The 27198-nt window shown below is 37.4% G+C and overlaps 1 protein-coding gene across 1 annotated transcript; it reads right to left on the bottom strand.

The window, feature by feature from the left end:
- Positions 1-1522: 1522 nt before the first annotated feature.
- LOC104228159 (uncharacterized) lies at positions 1523-27198 on the bottom strand. Its single transcript, XM_070158725.1, has 7 exons — positions 26175-27198; positions 25927-25958; positions 25516-25714; positions 24322-24707; positions 23895-24001; positions 3536-4128; positions 1523-2346 (listed from the first exon to the last, which is right to left on the bottom strand). Exons 1-7 carry the CDS (start codon positions 27196-27198, stop codon positions 1523-1525), a joined length of 3165 nt encoding a protein of 1054 aa, XP_070014826.1.

Here is a 27198-nt window from a genome sequence, read left to right as displayed (position 1 = left end):
ACAAAGGATGGTGGAGTAAAGAATTGGAGAAGAAAGGTGTAAGAATTAGGTGTGGTCCCTATTGATTTTAGGGATAAAAAGAAAAGGATAAACCTAATTTTAAAGAGCTTCACGCGCTCAGATCTGAGTGCAACACACAAATTTTGTCATGTCAGCGTAAGGGGTTTAAGACATACAGTACTTCCAAATAGAAGTGTATGTGTGGTCATATGCCAAGTTAAGGTGTTCATCTGATTATTGTGGATGAAAATATGGGGGTAGAATTGCTTGTTTTAAAAATAATTATTATAAGTTGACTAGTTTTTCAATTAGTCGACTAGATGTAATAGCGAGATATTAAGAGGTGCATAATTAAAATGCAGAAGTAAAGTGCAGGAACTAAAGACACCGGAATTTTTATACTTATTCGGATTCAATGTTAATCCTAGTCTAGTCCCCTTAGGTTGCAAGGGGGTTCTCTTTCAGTGATTGAGTTTCTTGAGTACAAAGTGAATGGTGTAGTTTACACCAACAACTTAGTTTCTATGTCACTTGTCTTTTCTTGATACAATGCCTCACCAGTATTTTTCTCTCTTTCTTCTCTAACTTGTTACATAACAGATCTAGTAGAGCTACAATGTTTGTTTGAAATAGAACAAAGAGAGGGTAATTGGTTTAATCAAAGTATGACTCTCCAGGACTTAAGGTTGCGTATAAATACTTTGTAGGAGACCGTTCATACTGAAGAGATTTAGCAACCCAAGAGATTTGATCCTTGGAAGAAATTGATTATTTCCAAGAATAAGGTTAATTCTCGTTACTCTTCCTTGACGTGTGGACTTTGACAGCTTTCCATCTTTAAGTCTTGTTAGCCACCGGATTTGCTCCTTAAATCTGGGTCCTTTTAGTAATATCTTCTGATTGATTATCCTGCCGGATCTTCAGTGCTTCTTTTCCTTTTTAACGCTTTAATCAATCTCTGATTGATTATCTTGTCGGATCTTAGTGCTTCTTTTCCTTTTGAATGCTTCAATCAATCTTTAATTGATTTCTTCCTTCAGCTTTGATTGCTTATCTTCGATCTTGGTTGATTTCCTTGAGACCCTACACCAAACAAAATTATATTATTTTTTATCATTAAAACTAAAATCTAACAATTTCCCCCATTTTGATGATGACAAAAAAATAATATATGTAAATATTAGTTAACTTCCATATATTTTACTCCCCCTCAATAAGTGCAGTTGACTCCCCCTCAATAGGTGTCGTTGGGACTACTTCCGTTAGTCGACTTCTCCTATAGGATTTATAGTTGACTCCCCCTGCAATGGATGTACCTGCACGAATATATGTAAGCTTTCTCCCCCTTTTTGACATCAGCAAAGAGGGAAAAACTACACCAGATACTAAAGCAGAATATGTAGCATAAAATGCATGAGAGGCATGCAGATTCATAGCAAAACAAAGCAAAAAAATCATCCAACGACTGACTGGTTATCCAGTCCAAAACAACACAGCAAAAAAATTGTTTGAAACTTCCACACTAGCGACGCAAGAAATAAGTAAGAGTGTTGCAAATTGCCTCTTTTAGTTGTTCAAAGCTGGCATTAGCTAAGACGGTCACTCCATCAAGCATGTCATCTACTTCCTTGAATGCCTTGATTGTGTTTTCCCTAAATCTAAGAATTGCAACCCTTATCTTTGAAACATCATACCTTGTCTCTTTGGAGATTGCATGTATGTCCCCAACAGTGGACTGAGTAGCAACAAGAAGATCTTTGATAATGTTCAGTTGGTTGTCAATGGTAGTCAATTTCTCAGCAAGGTCACGATTACTAAGACTGTGATGGGAAACAGAGGCTTTGGTCTTGGGATTAGGTTGAACATGCTTGACTTCACCTTCCTGTTTCTTAACCCAGGTGCCTTTCACACACACATACCCCATACTAGCAAATGCCCTAGAATTGTAAGATTTTGAAACAGAGACGAAGGGATATTCAGAGATAGAGATATTATAAGCTTCGAGAATGTGAGTGATGGACATGCCATAGGACAGACTGGTGGGATCATCAACACTTTCAATCATAAAATTTATGACCCAGGAGGACAATTTGATCTTGAGTTTGGTCATGAGGTAGTAGATAAGAAAGGTATCTCGTTGAGAGAAGGTGGAGGAAGAGCCAGTACGAGGGAGCAGAGAAGTTGCAACAATGTGGGCTAGAACACGAGTTTCAAAGCTAACATCACTTGGACCTAACTGGTTAGGGAGGGATTCAGATGAACACTCAGAGATACAACGTTTTGCTTGATCAAAGGTGATTTCGAAGTCATCAGGCCAAGAATTTTTAAAAAGCATGGGAAAACCTTCTACTTACACTGAAAAATTGAGTCAAACATGGCACAATCAAGAACTATGCGCTTTCCTAACACTAAGGATTCCAACTTGTCAGATTTACTAGAGCAAATATTGGCATACAATATTCTCACCAGGGGATCATAGACTTTAGGAGGGGGAATAGAAAGGAATTTTGACCAGCCTTGATAAACAAATAGATCTTTTACCTTACAGTTTAGGGCTTCCATGTCATTAAGGTCGACTACTTGCCATGAGAGATTGGCTTATCTTTCAGAGCGATAAAAAAATCCCTGTTTGGAAAATCCCAGAAATTTAGGTCAGACTCCAAAGAACTTGAGAGATTTATTTTGGATTTTTTTCGAGTAAAGGATTCATGAGGTTCTTCCAAAGGCCTTTTTCCTAGGGCTTTTTCTCCTAGATGATGAGAATGATCTGAGAGTTCTGCCTAAGAGGAGGCAAAACCTTCTGAGTGGTCGGACCTTAGGTCTACTTGTTCTGGAGGCTGGGAAGAGGGTTTTACTCTAGAACGAGTACTTTTCCTGGTGGAGGTTGGGGGATTTTTAGAGTGTTTAGCCATGGATTAAATTAGTTGGAGAGATTTTTGGAGGGGTTTCTAAGGTGGTTTCCAGGCGATGGGAATGATGGAGATTGAAAGAAGGTTTCAGAGATTAAAAAACGTTTTCTGACGGTTGGGTACAGGAAAGGAAAGGGTGTCAGTTGAACAAGTGTGATGATTGATTTTCCTTTATTGAACGCTGCAACTGATGTGAAAAGAGAGAAAAAGAGAGGGAATTCGGAGGCGCTATTAATGAATATGAAAAGACAAAATTTAAAAATTAGGCATACAAGATATAACAATATCACATAGGTCCTAATATTAATGATCAATGGAAATAATACCAAGTAATTTTCTTAAAAAGCAAAATCTATCTTCAAGTAAAGGCTTAGTGAAATATCTGCTAATTGATCAGTAGTACCAACGAAATTCTATATTTCCCTTAAGAACATGATCTCTAATGAAATGATGCTTGATTTCTATATGCCTAGCCCTAGAGTAATGCACATGCTTTTTTGAGAGGCATATAGCACTAGAGTTATCACAGAAAATTGGGATGGTTTTAAAGAATAGTTCATAGTCACCCAATTGATGAGACATCCATAATAATTGTGCACAATATTGTCCAATGGAGATATACTCACCCTCAATTGTGGATAGTGCAACTGATCCTTGATTTTTACTGTTCCAAGATATCAGTGCTTTTCTAAGAAATTGACATATTTCGCTGGTGCTTTTTCTGTCTTCCTTATCACCTGCAAGATCAGCATCTGAAAAACCTTCTAGTTTAAAATTGTTAGAGCGTGGATACCATAATCCATGAGAAACAGTTCCAATGAAATATCGAATAATTTTCTTTACTGCAGTCAGATGTGATTCTTTAGGAGCTGACTGAAACTTGGCACATTTATAAACACTAAACATAATATATGGTCGACTAGCAGCTAGATAAAGAATGGAACCAATCATTCCATGATATTTAGTTTCATCAACAGGTTTTCTCTGTTCATCTTTGTCAAGACTTGTTGAAGGACTCACTGGTGTGCCAATAGCTTTAATATTACTCATACCGAACTTCTGAATCAACTCCTTTGTGTATTTTGTCTGACATACAAGCGTTCCTTCTTCAAATTGTTGAATTCGAAGTCCAAGAAAGAACGTTAGCTCTTCCATCATACTCATTTCGAACTCACTTTGCATAAGATTTGAAAATTCCTTGCACAGAAGAGGATTAGCACTACCAAAAATAATATCATCAACGTAAACTTGAATAATGAGATTAACTTCTTATGATCTTTTAATAAAAAGGGTAGTGTCTACTTTACCTCTTGTAAATCCGTGATCAAGAAGAAATGAGCTGAGTCTTTCATACTGTTACACCCATCTTTTCGTACATGAAAGTACTCTATAAGTAAATTGATGGAAGCTCGAAAATGATATGTTACATCCCGTATTTTCGTACGTTAAAGTTTCGTCGTAAGTTAGTCGACGTAAGCTCGAGAATGAGATTATTTTGAGATTATCAGTATTATGCTATTTCAAAACAAGTGATAAGTAAATTCGTGAAGGTGAGAGGGTAAGCGAATCAAAGAAAATGAGTTTCATCGAAGTTTGACATTTTGGGATAAATACGGTCTGAGCTATAATACCCGGTATTTATGGATTAGTGCCATAAAAGGTACCATATGACCATGATAGCAAGATGTATAAAGTGTGATAAATTTGAGATAATTCTTAATTATGTGGATAATTGGGTAATTATTAATTTTTAGTGGGAGATTAACATGTAATTAAGATTGTTGGATAAGATTAAGGAAATGATGGATAGGGACTAATCTCCCAATGTGGCAGCCAACAAAGTCACAAAATATTACTCTTAAACCATTCTTCAAGGTGGCAAAGTTTGTGAGATTATGTAGCTTGGTCATCCTAAAGTGGGGCCCACTCTCTTTGATAAAAGAAACCACCTCCCTAATCCATTAAGGGGAGTTGGAGAAAGGCTTCTCTAAAAATCACAAAATGGAGATGGTCATATTCACTAAAGTGACGGATGAGCTTCAACAAAGAAAACTTATACAAGATTAGGATCAAATTCATAAGAGAGATATATCTATCTTCATAGTAACATGAATTACTTCAACAAGAATTCATACGAGACTTCTTATCATAATAGCAATGGGATTTTACGATTCTAAGGGAGTACGGTGCAATCTTTCTCAAGAATATCATACGGATTTTTCCCTACTTCAATCTGTCGTTACATGTTATCGAAATTGACGTGTGTTGGAAGGATTGTTAAGAGAATCGACTCAAGTATGTTAAGACTATCCTTCTTTTCTTTCGGCATGATCCACATGATACAAACGAAATGAGCAAATGCACAATTTTCATAAATGACTATATTCATAGAAATGCTAGAGATGCTTATGTTCTTGATTCCCCATGTGTCCTATTATTCTATCATCTTCTCATAGGTCTAAGAAAATATGTAAGTCGATAAAGTTTACTTCATGATATTAATCAAGGCATAATGGTCTTATGACATTCTGAAAGATTTTATTGACGTACTTCTCATGCATGGTCTTATGCATTTATTTATTGTCACGACCCTAAAACCGACCCGGTCGTGATGGCGCCTATCGTGAAACTAGGTCAGCCGACACAATTCCCAAATCAAACCATTTTTTATATAAAAGTAATTTTAAGCCATTAATTTAACAGGAAATCTCATAATAAAGTCTAAATAACCAGTGCGGAAACATAACACAAGCCCGACATCGGGGTGTCACAAGTCACGAGCATCTACTAAGATCTGAATACAATGAAGAGTCTGAAAAAATACTATAACAGGCTAAGAAATATAAGAGGGAGAGAGAGAGCTAGCAGGGCTGCGAACGCTGGGAAACTACCTTGCTATCTCCGATGAATCTGCCACTGAGAGATCAACACCCATTACCGGGTTCAGAAATACCTGAATCTGCACACAAGGTGCAGGGAGTAATGTGAGTACGCCAACTCAGTAAGTAAGAAAAGTAAATGAAAGCTGAGTAGTAAGAAAACACATAAACCACGTCATAATGCTACAACAAATTTAGTACATTTCCAAAACAGTATAGAAATCATTTATTTCGTAAATCAAACTCAGTTTCAGTAAAAACCCTTTCCTTTTTGAAACATCTTCCTATAGTTTCAAACGAGTGATAAGACAGTGAGTAAAAATGATAAAAACGTAAACAGCCCCTCGGGTAAAACATGTATCATAAAACGCCCCTTGGGCATAATATCAACAAAACCAGCCCCTCGGGCTACCTCACAACCACTCGTAATCAGCCCCTGGGGCATAACATAAATCAAGAACAGCCCCTCAGGAAAAACATGGATCAAGATTAGCCCCTCGGGCAACAACATGAAACAACAACAGCCCCTCAGGCTACATCACATCACTCACACTAGGTACTCGTGCTCATTGGGAGTGTTCAGACTTCGAAGGGGCTCCTACAGCCCAAATGCTATAAAACACCATCTCGTGGCATAATAAATCAAGCCCTCGGCCTCATAACAACAAGCCACCTCGTGGAATAAATCAAACAGGCCCTCGACCTCACAATATCATGAATCAGTAACAACCTACTATGGCATACAACCCAATCCCATAATATCCTCACAACACAGGCCCTCAGCCTCACTCAATCAGATATCTCTCAAGCCCCTCGGGCAATAGTAAAACATGATGCTCAGCCCAAAATATTATTTAAAATATAAAAACGAAGTAAATAAGGCTGAGTTATGAAAACAGTGGAATACAATATGACTGAGTAGAGGTATTAAGTCAAAACAGTGAGAAATAGTAGTAAAAAGCCCCTAAGGGTCCAAAACGGTTGGCACGAGGCCCAAATATGGCATTCAGCCCAAAACATAGTAATAATTTTCCAAAATGCAATGATATCAAACACTTTTTAATCAAATACGCGACTTAACAGTCGTACGGGATGGACCAAGTCATAATCTCCAATGGTGCATGACTCCACGCTCATCATCTAGCGTGTACATCACCTCAAAGTAGCACAACGATGTGAAATCCGGGGTTTCATACCCTCAAGACAACATTTACAGTCAGTACTTACCTCAATCCGATCCAAACTCTAGCCCGTGATGCCATTGCCTCTCGAATCGGCCTCCAAATGCTCCGAGTCTAACCAAAACAAGATTCATACCATTAATACGTGCTAAAGGAACAAATCCCAAGCAAAAATAATCAAATTAAACTCAAAATCCCGAAATTGGCCAAACCCGGCCCCCGGGCCCACGACTCGAAATCCGATAAAAATCATGACAAAATCATGGGATATAACCAAATTTAAGTGAAGAACACTTACCCCAATCAATCCTCTAAAAATGCCCTCCAAAATCGCCTTCTCCCGAGCTCCATAGCTCCAAAAATGCAAAAATGACCGAAATCCTCGAAATAGAGTACTTTATAAAGCTGCCCAGGCTTCCTCTTTCGCAAACGCGGGACAACCATCGCGTCCACGATAAAGAAAAATATCGGCTCCCAAAAAATGCACTATGCGTTCGCGGCACAAGCCTCGCGGACGCGATACCTACTGAAGACATAACTACGCGAACGCGACCATCAAAGCGCGGACGCGAAGAACACAACATCAACACATCGCGAATTGACCCCTAGAGTGCAAACACGAAGAACAAAATTCCCCACATCAAAGAACACTCTTCGCGAACGCGAGTCCCTGACCGCGAACTCGAAGAACAAACTGTTTGCAACAAAATACCAGCAAAAATCTGCTAGCTATTCAAGTCCAAAGATGACCCGTTGAGCATCCGAAATACACCTGAGGCCCTCGGGACCACAACCAAACATGCCAACACATCCCATAACATTATTAAAACTTGTTCCAAACTTCGGAACGCTCAAAACAACATCAAAACATCAAATCACCCTCGGATTCAAGCCTAAGAATTCCAAAACTTCCGAATTCCGAATTCGATCAAAAAGTCTATCAAACCTCGTCCGAATGACCTGAAATTTTGCACACACGTCTCAAATGACACAACAGACCTACTCCAATTTCTAGAATTCCATTCCGACCCCGATATCAAAATTTCCACTGCGACCGGAAATGCCAAATTTCCAATTTCGCCAATTCAAGCCTAAATCTACCACGGACCTTCAATACATTCCGAATGTGCTACCAAGTCCAAAATCACCTAACGGAGCTAATCAAATCATAAAAATTCAAATCTGAGATCGAATACTAAAAAGTCAAAACTTGGTCAAACCTTTCAAATTTAAAGCTTCAAACTGAGAACTGTTCTTCCAAATCCATTTTGATTATCCTGAAAACCAAAATCGACGATTTACATAAGTCATAATACATCATACGGGGCTAGTCATGCCCGAGAACTGGCGAGCAAAGTGCAAATTCTCAAAAAGATCGATCGGGTCGTTACATTTATACATGTACATTGACCCATGACTAGATGGCAGTATATACGTGTATATATGTATATTATATGTATATGGGATATGGGAAAAGGTTACGGCATTATATATGCACCACTACCTGATCACCTGGTAGACATTGATGATTTTGCCCACATTGGCCGAGATGATATGATGGGATGCCCTTAGAGGCTTGATGATGTTATGAACACATGTACCTATGCACGACATGACATTCATACGTATATGCATGACACTATAATTATTTTATGATTTATAGAGTTATCTAGACTTACAGGTTGAGTCATTTACTCCATGTTTCTTCCATGTCTTATATATACTTATTTATATGCCTTACATACTCGGTACATTATTTGTACTAACGTCCTTTTGTTGGGGACACTACATTCATGCCTGCAGGTATAGACAATCAGTTTGTCGAGCCCTCATAGTAGACGAGGTTAGCATTCAGTGAAGGATCAGTAAGACTCCACCTCATTCGGAGTATAGCCGGGTCTGAGTCATCATGTTAGAATTTTGCTACAAACTTATGGGTAGGTTGGTACCCTATCTCATTTGATGTCAAATACTCTTAGAGGCTTTGTAGAAAGAGGTTTATTTTGTACAGTATGTCTGTAACCCGGTCAGTCGTTCTGAGAGTTATAGCCCCGTTTTCCCCATTTTTGTTTCTTTATATGTTGTTCAGCTGTGTTGATTTGTGTCGAGTTGGTAGGTTTGGGTTCGGAGTAGTTTTGGAGTGAAATGATCATTTAATCTCTTAGTTAGAAAGCTAAGTTAGAAAAGTCAATCGGAAGTTGACTTATGAGTAAATGAATTTGGATTTGGATTTTTATGATTCGATTAGCTTCGTTGGATGATTTTAGACTTAGGAGTTTGTCTGGAATATAATTTGGAGGTCTGTGATAGAATTAGGCCTGAATTGGCGAAAGTTGGAAGTTTAGAAGTTCTTAGGCTTGAATTCGAGGTTGATTGGGTGTTTTGGTATTGTTTTGGGTGTTCTGAAGGTTCGACTAAGTTTGGATAGTGATATATGACTTGTTGGAATTATTGGTTGAGGTACCGAGGGCCTCGGGTGAGTTTTGAATATGTTTGGGTTGTGTTGAGCTTGTTTTTCTTATGTTTCGACGTTGTTTCTTCAAGCATAAATGGTATCATATTGAACAAACGAGCTCCGATTTCTTTTTTGATTGAAGCATTAGATTTGTATCGTAATTATGGACTCATAGCAAAAAGAATGGTCAAATTTGGACATCGTATGAGGATTTTATGATCATTTTACTAAGAATTAGGTTGCCAGATTTTTCAGATTAATTACGACATTGCCACTGACGGCGTATTTAAAAATCTACACTATTTGCAAATATTGAAACTAACATATCGCATTCATTATAAGGTCAAATTGAGTAATTCAAAAGCCTAACTTGACTATAATTTCACAAGGAATTCATTGAATGCATAAAAAGCATGTTTCAAGATCATTTGGTACGAGAAACAGGGCAGAATAGCTCGCAAAAAATATATAAAATAAGAGTTTGTTCATTCGGTCATATTTTGAGTTGGGTAGCTCGGATTTAGGCGATTTTGGAGGCGATTTTCACCATAGGGATTGGGGTAAGTATTCTCTACTCGATTTTGGTTATATTTCATGAATCCATCTTCGTTTTTGGGATTTGATTGATGATTTCAAAGTGAAATTGGGGGAGTTAGGGCTTGAGTTTTGGAGAGTTTTAGGTAGGGATTTGAGGGTCCAAACGGAGTCTGATTTTGATAAATTTTATATGATTAGACTCGGTAGAGAACGAGGTTTATTATTCTGCTATTTTTGACTGATTTCGAGACGTGGGCCCAGGGGCCGGGTTTTGGCCGATTTCGGATTTCTGGCATATTTATGTAGTTTTTATTGTGGAATTCGATTCTTTAGACTATGTTCATACTAGTATTATAATTATGGATAGATTCGGAGCTTTTGGAGACTGAGTCCAGAGACGAAGGCATCCCGGAGTAGCATTTCATGTTGTTAAGGTAAGTAACAGTTTTAACTCTGACCTTGAGGGTATAAACCTGGAGTATTTGATATCATGTGATTGTTTGGAGGTAATACCCATGCTAGATTGACAGGCGTGTGGGTGTATACCTCGAAGGATTGAGACTTGGTCCATCCCGTGAGGCTACGAGGCCTAATAACTATTATATGTGGGTATGTGTTTACTTGTTGTTGAACTTGTTTGCTTTCATGTTAAAGATCATGCTTAGGCTTTATTCATGATCACATTATTTTTACTCAGTCATAGAAATTATTGTACATGTTTACCAGAGTCTCTATTATTTGCTAATATGTTGTGATACTTGATGTGGACTGTGTTCCCTTATTTGTTGATGATGGTGAGGCTAGTGAGATACATGACTGAGTGAGGCCGTGGACCTAGTTGTGAGGATATTGATACCATAGCGCATGAGTTGTCCATGAAGCACGTGAGTTGAACGTGCGGATCCAGGTATTGATACCATAGCGCGTGAGTTGTCCACGTAGCACATGAGTTGATTGTGCGGATCCAGGTATTGATATTATAGCACGTGAGTTGTCTATGCAGCATGTGAGTTGTCCATGCTTAGCGCTTGGGCTTTGGGAGCCCCATCCGGAGTCTGTACACACCCTCAGTGAGCGTGGAGTGTTGAGTGTTTTGAGGGTGCTGAGTGCGAGTGATGAGTGATGGAGTAACACTGCTGTAAGGTTGTATTTATTTGTGCTGTTGTTGCATTGATCTGTTTAATTTCTTTGTGGCATTTACTGAGATATGGAATTTACATGTTTATTTCTATTTTTTCTTAAAATTGTGAAAATACATAATTGGACTGTTTTACTTAGCTATTCACTACTGCTCAGTTCCTTAGTTATTTCTGTTACTACTGAGTCGATTGTACTCATACTACACCCTGCACTTTATGTGTAGATTTGGGTGAGCTAGAGCGCGGCGATCATTGAGTTCAGGCCGGCTATCTGTGGAAATTACAAGGTAGCTGCTGGTGTCCGCAGGACCTTGTTACTCCGCTTGTCATTTCTTCTTTTGGACAGTTAGACAGTTTATATATCTTTGTTTATAGTTTTAGATGCTCATGACTTAGTGACACCCTGATGTTCGGGGCTCGTTTCCGTATTTTTCTATATTATATTAAGAGTTGATTTAGTTTATGAAAAATTTAAATGTTGAAATGTTTTATTAATTTCTTATAATCGGTTTAGCAGTAATATTTTGGGAAGTAGACTTGCCTTGTAACACGATAGGCGCCATCACGACCATGGTTAGATTTTGGGTCGTGACAAGTTGGTATCAGAGCCTAGGTTACATATTTAGTAGAGTCTTGCGGATCGGTATAGAGACGTCTGTACTTATCTTAGAGAGGCTGCAGAACCTTTAGGAAAACCTCACCTTCCTGAATTCTTATCGTGTGGTATTGATTCAGCTTGAAGTGTAACTCTTTGAATTCCTTCCCACATGAGCGCTCGGTATCAGTTGTGCATCGACGAATTGTGATTCCCTGGATGAGGTGTGAGATGTGATTTCTGTGTGTTGATGTTTGGCCAGTCTGGAGGACTTGAGGCTGGGTTTTGACTATAGATTGAGCACTATGGTGTTGATTATGTTAACACGTGCTTGTAGACCTATATGTCCGGTAATGTCCCTATTAGTGGAAATGGTGGTTGGATGGATACGTGATGAGTATGATGTGACTGCGAGATGAGTCCATATGATTTGAATGTGACGAGAAGGTATTGCTGAAGGTTTCACCTATTTGAGACTCCAGGTATGTTTTTAGACTCGTTTGAGGATGAATGTTTGTTTAAGAGGGGGAGGATGTGATGACTCGGTCAGTCGTTCTAAGAGTTATAGCGTTGTGTCCCCCATTTTTGTTTCTTTATGTGTTGTTCAGCTGTGTTGAATTTTATCGAGTTGGTAGGTTTGGAGTGAAATGATCACTTAGTCTCTTAGTTAGAAAGCTAAGTTAGAAAAGTCAATCGGAAGTTGACTTATGAGTAAACGAATTCGAATTTGGATTTTTATGATTCGATTAGCTTCGTTGGGTGATTTTAGACTTAAGAGTGTGTCTGGAATATAATTTGGAGGTCTGTGGTAGAATTAGGCTAGAATTGGCAAAAGTTTGGAAGTTTAGAAGTTCTTAGGCTTGAATTCGAGATTGATTTGGTGTTTTGGTGTTATTTTGGGTGTTCCGAAGGTTCGACTAAGTTTGGATAGTGATATATGACTTGTTGGAATTATTGGTTGAGGTCCCGAGAGCCTCGGGTGAGTTTTGAATAGGTTTGGGTTGTGTTGCGCTCGTTTTTCTTATATTTCGACGATGTTTCTTCAAGCATAAATGATATCATATTGAACAAACGAGCTTTGATTTCTTTTTTGATTGAAGCATTAGATTCGTATCGTAATTATGAACCCGTAGAAAAAAGAATGGTGAATTTGGATATCGTATGAGGAATTTATGATCATTTTACTACGAATTAGGTTGCTAGATTTTTCAGATTAATTACGAAATTGTCACTGACAGCGTATTTAAAAGTCTACACTATTTGCAAATACTGAGACTAAATATCACATTCATTATAAGGTCAATTTGAGTGATTCAAAAGCCTAACTTGACTAGAATTTCACAAGGAATCCATTGGAGGCATAAAAAGTGTGTTTCAGGATCATTTGGCATGAGAAACGAGGCAGAATAGCTCGCAAAAAATATATAAAATAAGGGCTTATTCATTAAGTCATATTTTGAGTTGGGGAGCTCGAATTTAGGCGATTTTGGAGGCGATTTTCACCATAGGGGTTGGGTTAAGTATTCTCTACTCAGTTTTGGTTATATTTCATGAATCCATCTTCTTTTTTGGGATTTGATTGATGATTTCAAAGTGAAATTGAGGGAGTTAGGGCTTGAGTTTTGGAGAGTTTTAGGTAGAGATTTGAGGGACCAAACAGAGTTTGATTTTGATAAATTTTATATGGTTAAACTCAGCAAAGGACGAGGTTTATTATTCTGCTATTCTTGACTGATTTCGAGATGTAGGCATGGAGGCTGGGTTTTGGCCGATTTTGGATTTCTAGCATATTTATGTAGTTTTTATTGTGAAATTCGATTCTTTAGACTATGTTGATAGTAGTATTCCGATTGTGGATAGATTCGGTGCTTTTGGAGACCGAGTCCAGAGACGAAGGCATCCCGGAGTAGGATTTCACGTTGTTAAGGTAAGTAACAGTTTTAACTCTGGCCTTGAGGGTGTAAACCCGGAGAATTTGATATCATGTGATTGTTTGGAGGTGATACCCATTCTAGGAGATGGGTGTGTGGGTGTATACCTCTAGGGATTGAGACTTGGTCCGTCCCGTGAGGCTGCGAAGCCTAATAGCTATTATATGTAGGTATGTGTTTACTTGTTGTTGAACTTGTTTTCCTTCATGTTAGAGATCATGCTTAGGCTTTATTCATGATCACACTATTTGTACTTAGTCATAGAAATTATTGTATATGTTTACCTTAGTCTTTATTATTTACTAATATGCTGTGATACTTGATGTGGGCTGTGTTCCCTTGATGATGGTAAAGCTAGTGAGATACATGATTGAGTGAGGTCGATGGCCTGGTTGTGAGGATACTAATACCATAGCGTGTGAGTTGTCCATGTAGCACGTGAGTTGACGTGTGGATCCAGGTATTGATATGATAGCACGTGAGTTGTCCGCGTAGTACGTGAGTTGACCGTGCGGATCCAGGTATTAATTTTATGGCACGTGAGTTGTCCGTGCAGCACGTGAGTTGTCCATGCTTAGCGCTTGGGCTTTAGGAGCCCCTCCGTAGTTTGTACACACCTTAGTGAGCGCAGAGTGTTGAGTGTTTTGAGGGTGTTGAGTGCTGAGTGCGAGTGATGAGTGATGGAATGACACTGCTGTAAGGTTGTATTTATTTGTGTTGTTGCTGCATTTATCTATTAAATTTCTTTGTGGCATTTACTGAGTTATGGAATTTGCATGTTTATTTCTATTTATTTTTTTTAAATTATGAAAATACATAATTGGACTATTTTACTTAGCTCATTACTACTGCTTAGTTCCTTTGTTATTTCTGTTACTACTGAGTCGGTTGTACTCATACTACACCCTGCACTTTATGTGCAGATTCAGGTGAGTTTGAGCGCGGCGATCATTGAGCTCAGGCCGGCTATCTGTGGAGATTGCAAGGTAGCTGCTAGTGTCCGTAGGACCTTGTTACTCCTCTTGTCATTTCTTCTTTTGGACAGTTAGACAATTTATATATCTTAGTTTATAATTTTAGACGCTCATGAATTAGTGACACCCCGATGTTTGGGGCTCGTTTTCGTATTTTTCTATATTATATTTAGAGTTGATTTAGTTTATGAAAAATTTAAATGTTGAAATGTTTTACTAATTTCTTATAATCAATTTAGTAGTAATATTTTGGGAAGTAGGCTTGTCTTGTAACACGATAGGCTCCATCACGGCCATGGTTAGATTTTGGGTTGTGATAATGTCAGAGGCCTTGACGGTCCATATGTATTCATATTTTAAGAAAGATGGCTCATTGATATAGCGCTTTCCCACTTATAGTTATATATTACGAGTTGTGGCCATGTTGGCCCAGTTACCAATGATAGTACTATAAGAAAGATATGTTACATTGGTACTCGATTGAGTAAGGCACCGGGTGTCCGTCGTGACCCTTCAGTTTGAGTCGTGACAAAAGTGGTATTAGAGCAGTTCTATCATAGGGAGTCTACAAGTCGTGTCTAGTAGAGTCTTGTTTATGGGTGTGTTGTGCACCACACTTATAAGCAGGAGGCTACTGGCATTTAGGACTGTCACTCTTTATTCTTACTCTAGATCGTGTGGTAGAGCTCAGTCATAGGAATTAAAATTCCTAAATTCTATTTTATTCATAATAAGATGATGCCTACATCCAAAAAGGCAGTTGGTAAGAGATTACATGTGGCTGTGGAAGAGTTGAGTCAGAGGATCTCAATTTTTGCATCATGCTTATGATGGATAAATATGAGGTATTCAGCAGATCATGTGTATACTAAGATGTGTTAGCTTCTTGATAAGGATCCCTAAGGCAAGAATGCCTATCCACCCTTACGGTAAAAAGGAATAAGAGAATCAGAAGGTAGACACAAGTTTCAGCAAGTAAAAGAAGCAAGGTGAAGAAGGGTACGAGGTACCCAGTTAATAAAGATTAACAGTATTTTCAATTCAAGTAGAGAAATATAAGCATTTTGAGTTACCTTCAATTGTAACAGAGGTATGTACAATTGGCCACACCCACCTCATTTATGCCCTATGGAGCTAACAGAAGTAGTATAAGAGAAGGACGGATATCAGGATCCAGTTGGGGCTAGTGACCCAAAATGGTGGAGACCCAAAATGGTGGATGGATTGTTTGCATTAGTTGACATTTCTGAAGGATGTTGCAAATGTGCTAATAGATCTCCTTGTAAGACACCCAGATGGTGCACTCTAAAATAGTATAGCTAGATATGAGTACTACAAAGATAGGCAATGTAAGCCTTGATGGGATAAATATTATCCTAGTGTGGCACCCGTCCCTAGTAGAGCGAGAATGTTAGGCAACCCGAAGAGCGAGTATATGGAGCAAGGGGAGCTAAAAGTAAAAAATGTCTTGTTAAAGTTTTCAGAATAAAGTGATAGACATAAATATTATAGGGAAATAAGAAGGGAGATAACGAAGCATTATGAGTAAGATGTGATACATGGATGACAACGGTAGAGTACTACAGAATCTATAGTCAAGTGAAGGAAGAGACGAGAGGTGATAGGCCTTAAGACAACAAAAGAGTATAGGCCATACAGTCATATCCTTATTTCGAGAAATAAGTTCTTGACTCTAACGTGATTACCAAAAGGAAAAGTTAGACCCCGGAGTAATAGAAATCAGTATGGACTAATGAACAAGATAAACTAAACCTGAATTGGGGACTGAGTAATAATCAACATCATAAGAATTTCATATTTGTGTTCTGGCAATAATAGAATAGATAACAGAAGAATAACCTTTAAAGGTCATTCAGGAGCTTCCCTAAAGCAAGCAATGTGAGCAAATTTAAGCTTAAGGGACTGTATGTACCAGTTACACTAAGTGTCACCCTCGCAAGTAAGGAATTTTTGTTTTTCTTGGTATAGAAGGATTACCACAAGGCGAGTAAGGGTCATCGATAATGTGAAAAGACGCCAAAGATGAGGAGGTAAAACATCTATAGGTAGATCGTCGTAACGCTAAATCTTAGTACTCCCCTAAATAGGGGGAATATGGAGTGATGTGGCATTAAGTCATAATTAAGTGGTTCTAGTAACTATGGAATGGAAAAGGAAGAATGCAGTAAAAATGAGAAAGGAAGGAGATTGCACTTATCCAAATCCTACGAATATGTTACGATTCCAGAACATTATGCAAGCACGATGTCAAGGAAAGGAAGTTAGGGTTTCTGCCCGAAACATTTCGCGGAATATAGATATGAGAATGGGCCAACGAGTAGTTAGTAGTTGATTCAGGAAGAGCTTAGTTATGGCTAGACAAGAAAATACAGACAAATCAACACATCGTGCAAGATAAACATAGTGAACCCCAACATGGGGAATGCAGTCTCGCAGATATGACATCGTGATCCTTGAGAAATATTCAAATAGTAGTTGGGATAGTTAAAGGTAACATATGAGTGTTACTGAAATAAAAGAGAATGTCACTGGGAAGACAGTCAAAATATCAAGTTCAGAAGCAACCCTACAAACACATGAGCGTAAAATACGTATAATTATAGGCGAGGAAGGACATCAAAAATTTCGTCGAGTATTTGGTTTAATAAGCTCGCAGCTTTACAAGAGCCAGAAGGTCTCCTAAAGTACTACAGAAAAAGACTAGCCGAGAAAATAAGGAAGAAGGCTTCAACTTATGCATAATGACATAAAGAAGAAATGGTCATGTAACAATAGTTTCACTACAATATTGTATGCACCCCATAAGTAAATGGCACCTATCGTGGCTATGAACGGAAAGAAGAAAAAATTCAAAAGTTGATATTCAAGATCATATGGGTTTTACGGAATTCCAATATATGTGGGCACTAAGATAAGCCAAGTATTCATGCAACAAGTGGCAGAACGACCAGGAAAAGCAATTGCTTGCCTTTAAAGAAAGTTGAGAAGGAACAAAAGGAATTATTTGATCAATGATCCAGAGTTAGTTACGTTATGAACGCACTTAAGATTTCGGAATATTATACATGCAGTATATATATTGATAGTCATACAGTCGTAGAAGATTCCGGTATAAGTTAAAAAAAGAATTGATCCCACATAGACAAAGGATTGAATTGTTAGAAGATTGTATCATAGATATTTCATAACGTCTATGAAGGGCTAAAGTAATAACTAATACCAGGAGTCACAGATAAAGATAACTTAAGCATACATAAAGGCTGATCAGAAGGAAGATGAAACTAAAGAGTTACATCAATGAAGTAAATCAGGAGTCTGAGTATTAGATCCAGAAAATTATAGAAATCATGATTGAGAACATAGCGGAATCACTCTTAGTATCAGAGGTGCAAGAGAGATCGTACAACCACCATATTATATAACGGCCCTATGATAGAGCTAGTTAGAAGAGTACTAGCCTCATAAAATGTCAGTATGGAGCTACCACCAGATTGTGTATGCACCAGAGGTGCAAGTATTATAAGAGAGCTTCAAGTTGTGGATGTGAATTATACCTGTGTGAAAGGGAGGTCATGAAAGAGATAGAAGATGTGATGCAAGATTTTAAGGTAAGTAAGGTAAAAGTGAACACTGTTACGAGATACTCAAATACAGAAGGTTATGAATAGTCCATACATCGGATAGAAGGCTAAAAGCGCGGGGATTTAGTATCCAGGAATGATAGCGGCGTCGTTAGTGGCATATCTTCCAGCCTATGGTCTCTAGGTATCGAGAGGTCTAGTTAAGAGAGTCAAGAAGAGTTAGAAACGATGTTATGTCTCGCTTGATGTTCCAGAATAACATAAGGAAATCTATGGTGCAAACAAGTTGAAGGAAGGTTACGAGTAGTATTAATAGATATATGTAGGTCGTAAGCTAAAGTATAGTAGAGCGACAAAGTGTTAGGAAGATAGGAGTAAGGATTAAAAAAAAGGCAAGTGAGAAGGTGACGAAAATGGATAAGTCCTCGGGATTAAGCCTATGAAAACAAGAGAGCTGATAGTTTCTCTAAGTTATAGAAAGCTCAGTATAGCCTGAATGAACTCAAATGAGTCTAAGACTAAGAGCATTTAGAAGAGATGGAATGTTACCCTGGTAGTAGAATGAGGGTGTAATTGTGATAGATGAAGGATGACGTTTGTGATTGAGTAATGATTTCATAAATTGTACAGGATTAAAATACCCACGTAAGGTAAATCACATTGGGATGCTATGAAATACGGTTATGGAAGTATAGTATCGTATCGCCCTCAGGTGGATCAGGAAAATCACTTCTAATGTTCCTCAATGCAACGTGAGCCCTAGTGATTACGTAAGAGGTTTCAAGTTATCAATGGTAGGTTACAGATCAATATTGAGGTGAATCGACAATAGATGGACTAGAGTCACAAAGTATGAGATGAGATTAGGTTGTCATTCTTAAGATGAACAGTAATGAGGAAGCATTAAAGGACTTAGATTTATACATATAGGATAAGCAACGAGAGTAACCTGGAGTTTGGTAGTAGACCTCAGTAATGATAGATCAAAGTAAGAGTTATGGTATAGTATGACCTACCTAGATGCAATAAAGTCACTCGGATGGATAACCGGGACTATGAAACAAGATATAGCAATAGTCGTAAGTTCGACAAAGTACCGAGCAAAGAACTTCAATACACCTATAGAGGCCCAAAGGGATATCTCGTCAAGTTCTGTGAGTGAGGCCTAAAGATTGGCTAAAAGCTGAATGGAAGAGTCGCATAGGCGCACATACAAGGAAAAAGTCATACAAGCTGCATGATAGAAAGTAGCAATAGTTACGAGTTTATATGCATCCTGGATGCCATTTCTACCTTTAGGCCAGTTTCAAGGTGTTGTAGTCTATCTATTTGTGATTAGGTTGCTGGATTTATCATCTAGTCTATTTGTGAAGCATTTGCCTGACACTTTTAGTTCAGTCATGATGCTGTTGTGCATGTATCTTTTAGCATTGTATAACTTGTCTTCCCCAAGCAATTGGAACAAAAGATCTACCAGCCACAAGACCAGTAAACACATCTAGTCTGGCTTGGTCTTTGGACTACATTTGGAGGACAGTATCAACCCATGACTGGGGAGCATTGTGCCTAATAGGAGAGCAAGGGTTGTTCACATGTAGGACTTGTAGTGTTGAGCCTTTGTCTGCTTGGTGAAAGCTGCTGCCACATTTGGGGTTGGTCTGCCCTTGGGCTAGAGTGAAAAATACGAGAAGAGAGTGAGAAAATGATGGAGTCCTTCATTGGCTTGTGAGAGTACTTTGGCTTTTGGTGTGGTTTAAGAGATCTGCTTACATGTATCCCCTCAACTATAAGAAATAGAATAATCAAAAGGAAATAAGGAAATGATAATAAAATAAGATAACTGACTGTAACCCCCTCCAATAATGCAAATTTGTTTGCTATAGACAAAGGAGCAGTAGACTTAGGCTCCGCAGCGCCAACTCCTCTCCTACACCATCATTTCATTTTTCACTGTTATTACTCTTGGTACAAGAATTCTTGTTTTTATCTAGTTCCTTTTTCTGTTGATTGTCCTACTGCGAAGAATAATTATTTGAATGAATTTGGATATTGTAACAATTTGCTCAATTATCAGTGTTTTCCAACTCCATCAATGCGCTTTTCATGTGGGGTGAGTTTCTTAAAAACACTTTTTGGTAATGTTGCCGTTAGATCCTCTGTACTGATTGATGCTAGTGATAATATTTTAGACTTGTAATCATTTGTGGCTTTTCTTTATTATTTTGATGTTTCAAACTCCTTTATCAATTAGTTGAAGATCACATGAATATTAATCGTGATACGTCAAACACCATCTAGTGTTGCACATTCAGAGAGTAGACGGATTTGGTTTACTATGAAGTTTTTGTACTCAAATTCTTTTATTGTAACAATTGCTGAAGTCCCAAGTCTTTTAGGTCATAATCGTGAGTTTAACATAATTAAAGGCTTCAAACCTCACAGCCCTGCATAATGTGCATATGCTAACTTAGAAATGAGCTTATTGAGATCTGCTTATATTTATCTGTTTATGGTTGAGGAGGTGTACTTCTTTTGATTATTTCCTTTTACAATTTGCGCTTTTAGTTTCTAAAATTTTGATAAGTTCTGATAGTTATCAGAATAGAGTAATGAGTTTATTTATCCTCTTTTATAGGTGGAGTAGATCAAGAAATGGAAGAAGATAATGGCAGTGAAGAGCTAGACCTTACTTGAGATGACTTTTGAATTGCTATAGATGAATGTTCTATAGGAATCTTTTGTTATCTACGTTTTTGAAACTTACTCTCTTGAAATGTATTAAACTTATGCATTTTGCTTTATGGATATTATTTGTTTGATGGATAATTTATATATTTAATAGTTTCATTTTATAATTTATTTAAATTTTAGTGTTATTATATTTATTATATATATAAATATTTATTTATAACTGGGGCTATATTTTTGTTTTAACTGAATTGTTACAATATCCTACTAGAACCATTGCAATAGGAGACAAATGACGTTCCATAATACAATACAAATCATTGCAATAGGTCCTATAAACCGTTCCAAGACAAATAAAATCGTTACAATAGCTTAAAGAAATCGTTGTTATATCTATACATAACCGTAACAATAGCTTACATAAGTGTTGCATTAAATAATATGGTAACGGTTAAGAACTGTTGCATACACAATATAGTAACGGTTTTAAACCGTTCCAATTGGAAAAAATAATCATTCCAATAGAGAAAGGGAAAACCGTTGCGATAGACGTATCTATAACTACGACGACACAAACCGTTGCAAGAACCGTTCCTATAGACCTATTGACACGCAGGCTGATGTAACGGGATGTAAACCGTTCCAATATCTCTATGGCAACGGTTTAACAGTCTGTGGGAACGATTTTCCATGCATTACCGTAGGCCAATTTTTTAGTAGTGGAGATTGAAAGGATTTCGCCCACAAGTCATGGTATGAGAAAGAGGCCTAATGGGGAGAATGCCCTGACCTTTAAAATTATTCACAGAACAGTTGCCTAGATGGCAAGAAAAGTACTAAAGTATTCGGAAGACATAAGTTATATGTTATGAAAATGATAAGTGCATCAGTCAACATTCGAGAACGAATGTTCCAAAGGGGGAAATGATGTTACACCCCATGTTTTCGTACGTGAAAGTACTCCATAAGTAAATTGATGGAAGCTCGGAAATGAGATGTTACATCCCGTATTTTCATACGTTAAAGTTTCGTCGTAAGTTAATTGACGTAAGCTCGGGAATGAGATTATTTTGAGATTATCAGTATTATGCTATTTCAAAACAAGTTATAAGTAAATTCGTGAAGGTGAGAGGGTAAGCGAGTTGAAGAAAATGAGTTTCGTCGAAGTTTAACATTTTGGGATAAATACAGTCCGAGCTATAATACCTGGTATTTATGGACTAGTGCCATACAAGGTACCATATGACCATGATAGCAAGATGTATAAAGTGTGTTAAAAGTGAATAGTATTATAAGTAATTTGAGATAGTTCTTAATTATGTGGATAATTGGGTAATTATTAATTTTGTAGTGGGAGATTAACATGTAATTAAGGTTATTGGATAAGATTAAGGAAATGATGGATAGGTACTAATCTCCCAACTTGGCAACTAACAAAGTCACAAAATGTGACTCTTAAATCATTCTTCAAGGTGGCAAAGTTTGTGAGATTATGTGGCTTAGTCATCCTAAAGTGGGGCCCACTCTCTTTGATAAAAGAAACCACCTCCCTAATCTATTAAGGGGAGTTGGAGAAAGGCTTCTCTAAAAATCACAAAATGGAGATGATCATATTCACTAAAGTGACGGATGAGTTTCAACAAAGAAAACTTATACAAGATTAGGATCAAATTCAAAAGAGAGATATATCTATCTTCATAGTAACATGAATTACTTTAACAAGAATTCATACGAGACTTCATATCATAATAGCAACGAGATTTTATGATTCTAAAGGAGTACGGTGCAATCTTTCTCAAGAATATCATACGAGTTTTTTCCTACTTTAATTTGTTGTTACATGTTGTCGCAATTGATGTGTGTTGGAAGGATTGTCAAGAGAATTGGTTTAGGTATGTTAAAGCTATTCGTTCTTTCCTTTCGGCATGATCCACACGATACAAACCAAATGAGCAAATGCATAATTTTCATAAATGACTCTATTCATAGAAATGCTAGAGATGTTTATGTTCTTGATTCCCATGTGTCCTATTATTCTATCATCTGTTTATGGGTATTAGAAAATACGTAAGTTTATAAATTTTCTTCATGATATTAATCAAAGACATAATGGTCTTATGACATTCTGAATGACTTTATTGACGTACTTCTCATGCATTACATTCATTTATACATGTACATTGACCTATGACCAGATGGCGTTATATACGCGTATATATGTACATTATATGTATATAGGATATGGAAAAGGGTTACGGCGTTATATACACATCACTACCTGATCAGCTGGTATCGTTGATGATTTTGCCCATAATGGCCTAGATGATATGATGGGATGCCCTAAGAGGCTTGATGATGTTATGAATACATGTACCTATGCACGACATGACATTCATACGCATATGCGTGACACTATAATTATTTCATGATTTACAGAGTTATCCAGACTTACAGGTTAAGTCATTTACTCCATGTTTCTTCCATGTCTTTTATATACTTATTTATATGCCTTACATACTCGGTATATTATTCGTACTGACGTCCTTTTGTTGGGGATGTTGCATTCATGCCTACAGGTATAGACGATCAGCTTGTCGAGCCCTCATAGTAGATGAGGTTATCATTCAGTGAAGGATCGATAAGACTCCACCTCATTCGGAATGTAACCTAGTCTATGAGTCATCGTGTCAGAATTTTGATACAAACTTATGGGTAGGCTAGTACCCTGTCCCATTTGATGTCAAATATTCTTAGAGGCTTTGTAGACAGAGGTTCATTTTGTACAGTATGTCATAAGCCTTGACGGTTCGTATGTATTCATGTTTTAAGAAAGATGGTTCATTGATATAGTGATTTCCCACTTATAATTATACATTATGAGTTGTGGCCATGTTGGACCAGTTACCAATGATAGTACGATAAGAAAGATATGTGACATTGGTACTCGATTGAGTAAGGCACCGGGTGCCCGTCGTGACCCTTCGGTTTGGGTCGTGACACGTACCATGCTCGTGGAGCTAGTTTGAGTCCATACAATGCTTTGGTCAATTTGTACACATGGTAGGGAAACTTTGAATCTTCAAATCCAGGAGGTTGTTTTACATATACCTCCTAATCAATGAAACCATTTAAAAAGTCTCTTTTGACATCCATCTGAAAGAGCCTAAGTTTTTTAAAGGATGCGTATACAAGAAGAATTTGTATTGATTCCAGTCGAGCTACTAGAGCAAAGGTTTTGTCATAGTCGACTCCCTCCTGTTGTGAGTATCCTTGAGCTACTAATCTGGCTTTATTTCTCACAACCTTTCCATCCTCATTCAGCTTATTTCTAAAAACCCATTTTGTTCTAATTACAGGAACGTTTTCAGGCTTAGGCAACAGTTTCCACACTTGATTTTTTGTTCAAATAGATCTAGCTCTTCCTGCATTACTTGTAACCAGCTTGAGTCTTTCTGAGCTTCCTTTATTTTCTTTGGTTCAATCTGGGAAATCAATGCTATGTTTGCTTTCTTCTTGAGAGCTCCCCTTGTTTTTATTCCTTCGTTTGGGTCTCCTATGATAAGATTTTGAGGATATTCAGGTTCACTTCTCCGTTCATTTGGACGAATTGTACTTGTATGAGTAGTTGACTCCTTCGGAGATTCTGATTGACTGTTCATAACCTCATTAGTCGACTCCATGACACCATCAGGTTTATTAGCTGACTCTTGGGATTTGCTTGTCTCCTGAATTTCTTGAATTTGATCTTCATCACCTGCAATAATTCCTTTCTTAGCCGAAGTGTTATTTTCATCAAAGATAACATGTAGTGATTCTTCTACACATAGTGTGTGTTCATTATAGATTCTAAAGGATCTACTATTTAATGAATAACCCAGAAAAATACCTTCGTTATTTTTTGGATCGAATTTTCTAAGATTATCCTTACCATTATTTTGAATGAAAACACTTTCTTTCAAATGGATGAAAGTAACTTATATTGGGTCGTTTACCTTTCCACAATTCATAAGGAGTCTTCTTCAGGATGAGTCTTATGAGGCATCAGTTGAGAATGTGACACATTGTACTTACTCCTTCTGCCCAGAAATGATATGGCAATGAATATTCTAGTATCATAGTTCTTGCCATATCTTGCAAAGTCCTATTTTTCCGCTCAACAACTTCATTCTATTGGGGTGACCTTGGAGCAGTGAAATTGTGGGTGTATCTTTGATCATTACAAAAATCTTCAAATGCTTTGCTTTCAAATTCTCCTTCATGATCACTTTGAATTGTTGTAATAAGATACCCTTTTTCTCTTTCGACCTTTTTACAGAAGATCCCAAAAATTTTCAAGGCTTCATCTTTGTGAGATAGAAAAATCACCCAAGTAAAGCGTGAGTAATCATCAACAATAACAAAGTCGTATCGTTTACCTCCTATGCTAGCAGTTCTAGTAGGTCCAAATAAGTCCATATGAAGCAATTGCAAAGGCTTTGAAGTAGATACAATATCTTTATTTTTTAAAGAGTTTCTAGTTTGTTTATCAATCTAACATGCATCACATATATGATTTCTAGAGAAATTGAGTTTAGGTAAACCAATAACTAAATCATGCTTGGAAAGTTTCTCTATCAGATGTATACTTTCATGACCAAGTTTCTTATTCCATAACCATGGATCATCAGATATGAATGTTAAACAAAGATGACCATCTATATTTTCAAAACTATCAAGAATATAGACATTTCCATACCTTTTACCTGGGAGGATTATTTTACATGTCTCATCTTCAATAACACAACCTGTTTTCTTGAACTTTACTCCATACCCTGAGTCGCATAGCTGATTTATACTCAGAAGATTATAGTTAAGTCTGTCAACTAAATAAACCTCAGTGATATCACAGTTATTATTGAAAGGAACTGTTCCGGTACTGACTATTTTTCCTTTTGAGTCATCACCAAATTTGACACATCCTCCATCTATTTTTTTTAACTTCTTTAAATATGTTTTTGTCACCTATCATGTGACTGGAACACGCACTATCTAAGTACCATTTTCCTTTGCAACTCCTTCTGTGGTGTTCCTGCAAAACATAATTATCACTTTCTTTTAGGTATCCAAGCTTGCTTGGGTCCTTGTTGGTTAGTATTACTAGACTCAGTATTGTTTTTGGGTTTCCAAATCCACCCCGAGACATTTGATTTACGAAATCGACAAAAAGAATATTTATGTCCACTTTTGTTACAGTAGTGACACGTAAGTCCTGATCCATTTTTGGATCTTTCATTTGTGTTAGTACTAGTGGACTCTATTCTGGCTGGTCCTTCTCCAGTTGACTTGTAAGTCACCTGGTTCGACTTGACAGAACTATGACTGGTGGATTTGCGCATGCCATTGAGTTGCATTTGCAATTCCTCAAACTCTTCTTGAAGTACTTCTTTTTCAATTTCGCATACTTCAAGATTGAGTTTCCAGTCTTTTACTTCTTTGTTGAGTCTTTTTAGTTCATTCATCATTTTTTGATACTCTTTCAAAGTAAGGTCAAGAATATCCTGCAATTCATTACATATTTCACAGTTATAAGATCTTACCTTGTTTGTTTCACCTCGTGCCATGAAACAGTTCTCATTGTCATCTTTGCATTCGTCATCTGAAGTGTCCTCATCTGTCCAGCACCCTGAGAGTTTGTTCATGTCGTTTTCCAGAATTGTCATGAAGCATAGATTTGCTATCTCTTCGTGTTCTGAACTGTCTTCATCGCTCCGGCTTCCAAATGATTTGTTCTTTTTGAAACCTCTGAAAACTTTTCTTTTAAGATCAGGACATTCAGCTTGAACATGCCCAAATCTTCCACACTCATAGCATTTGCCATCATTTTTGTCTTGTTCGTTATATTGCCTAGTTCGCCTGGATAGTATCATGCCTCTTCTTGTATTCCTGTATCTCCTCATTAAACCATCCATATTCCTTGATACCATGGCAATTTCTTCTTGAAGAGCTTCAGGGTCGACATCAATATCATTGTCTACTCTTTCAGTTGTAGCCTTGAAAGCAACTGTTTTCTTCTTCTTCTTTTTTGGGCTTGTTTTCTTGAGATGAGTTTTCTCGAAAGCTATAAGTTCTCCTCGAAGTTCATCGCATGATAATTTGTTCAAATCCCGTGATTCAAGTGTAACTACTTTTGTCTGCCAAGTAGTGGGTAGACTTCTCAGAATTTTCCTAACTTGATCATCACTTGAGTATGGTTTGCCAAAAGCTTTTAGATCTCTAATGATTTTGCTAAATCTGGCAAACATCTCTTCAACGGATTCTCCTTCTTTCAT

Source organism: Nicotiana sylvestris, chromosome 10, assembly GCF_000393655.2.
Source record: "Nicotiana sylvestris chromosome 10, ASM39365v2, whole genome shotgun sequence".
Classification (NCBI taxonomy): Eukaryota; Viridiplantae; Streptophyta; class Magnoliopsida; order Solanales; family Solanaceae; genus Nicotiana; species Nicotiana sylvestris.
This window is presented reverse-complemented; position numbering and strand designations above follow the sequence as displayed.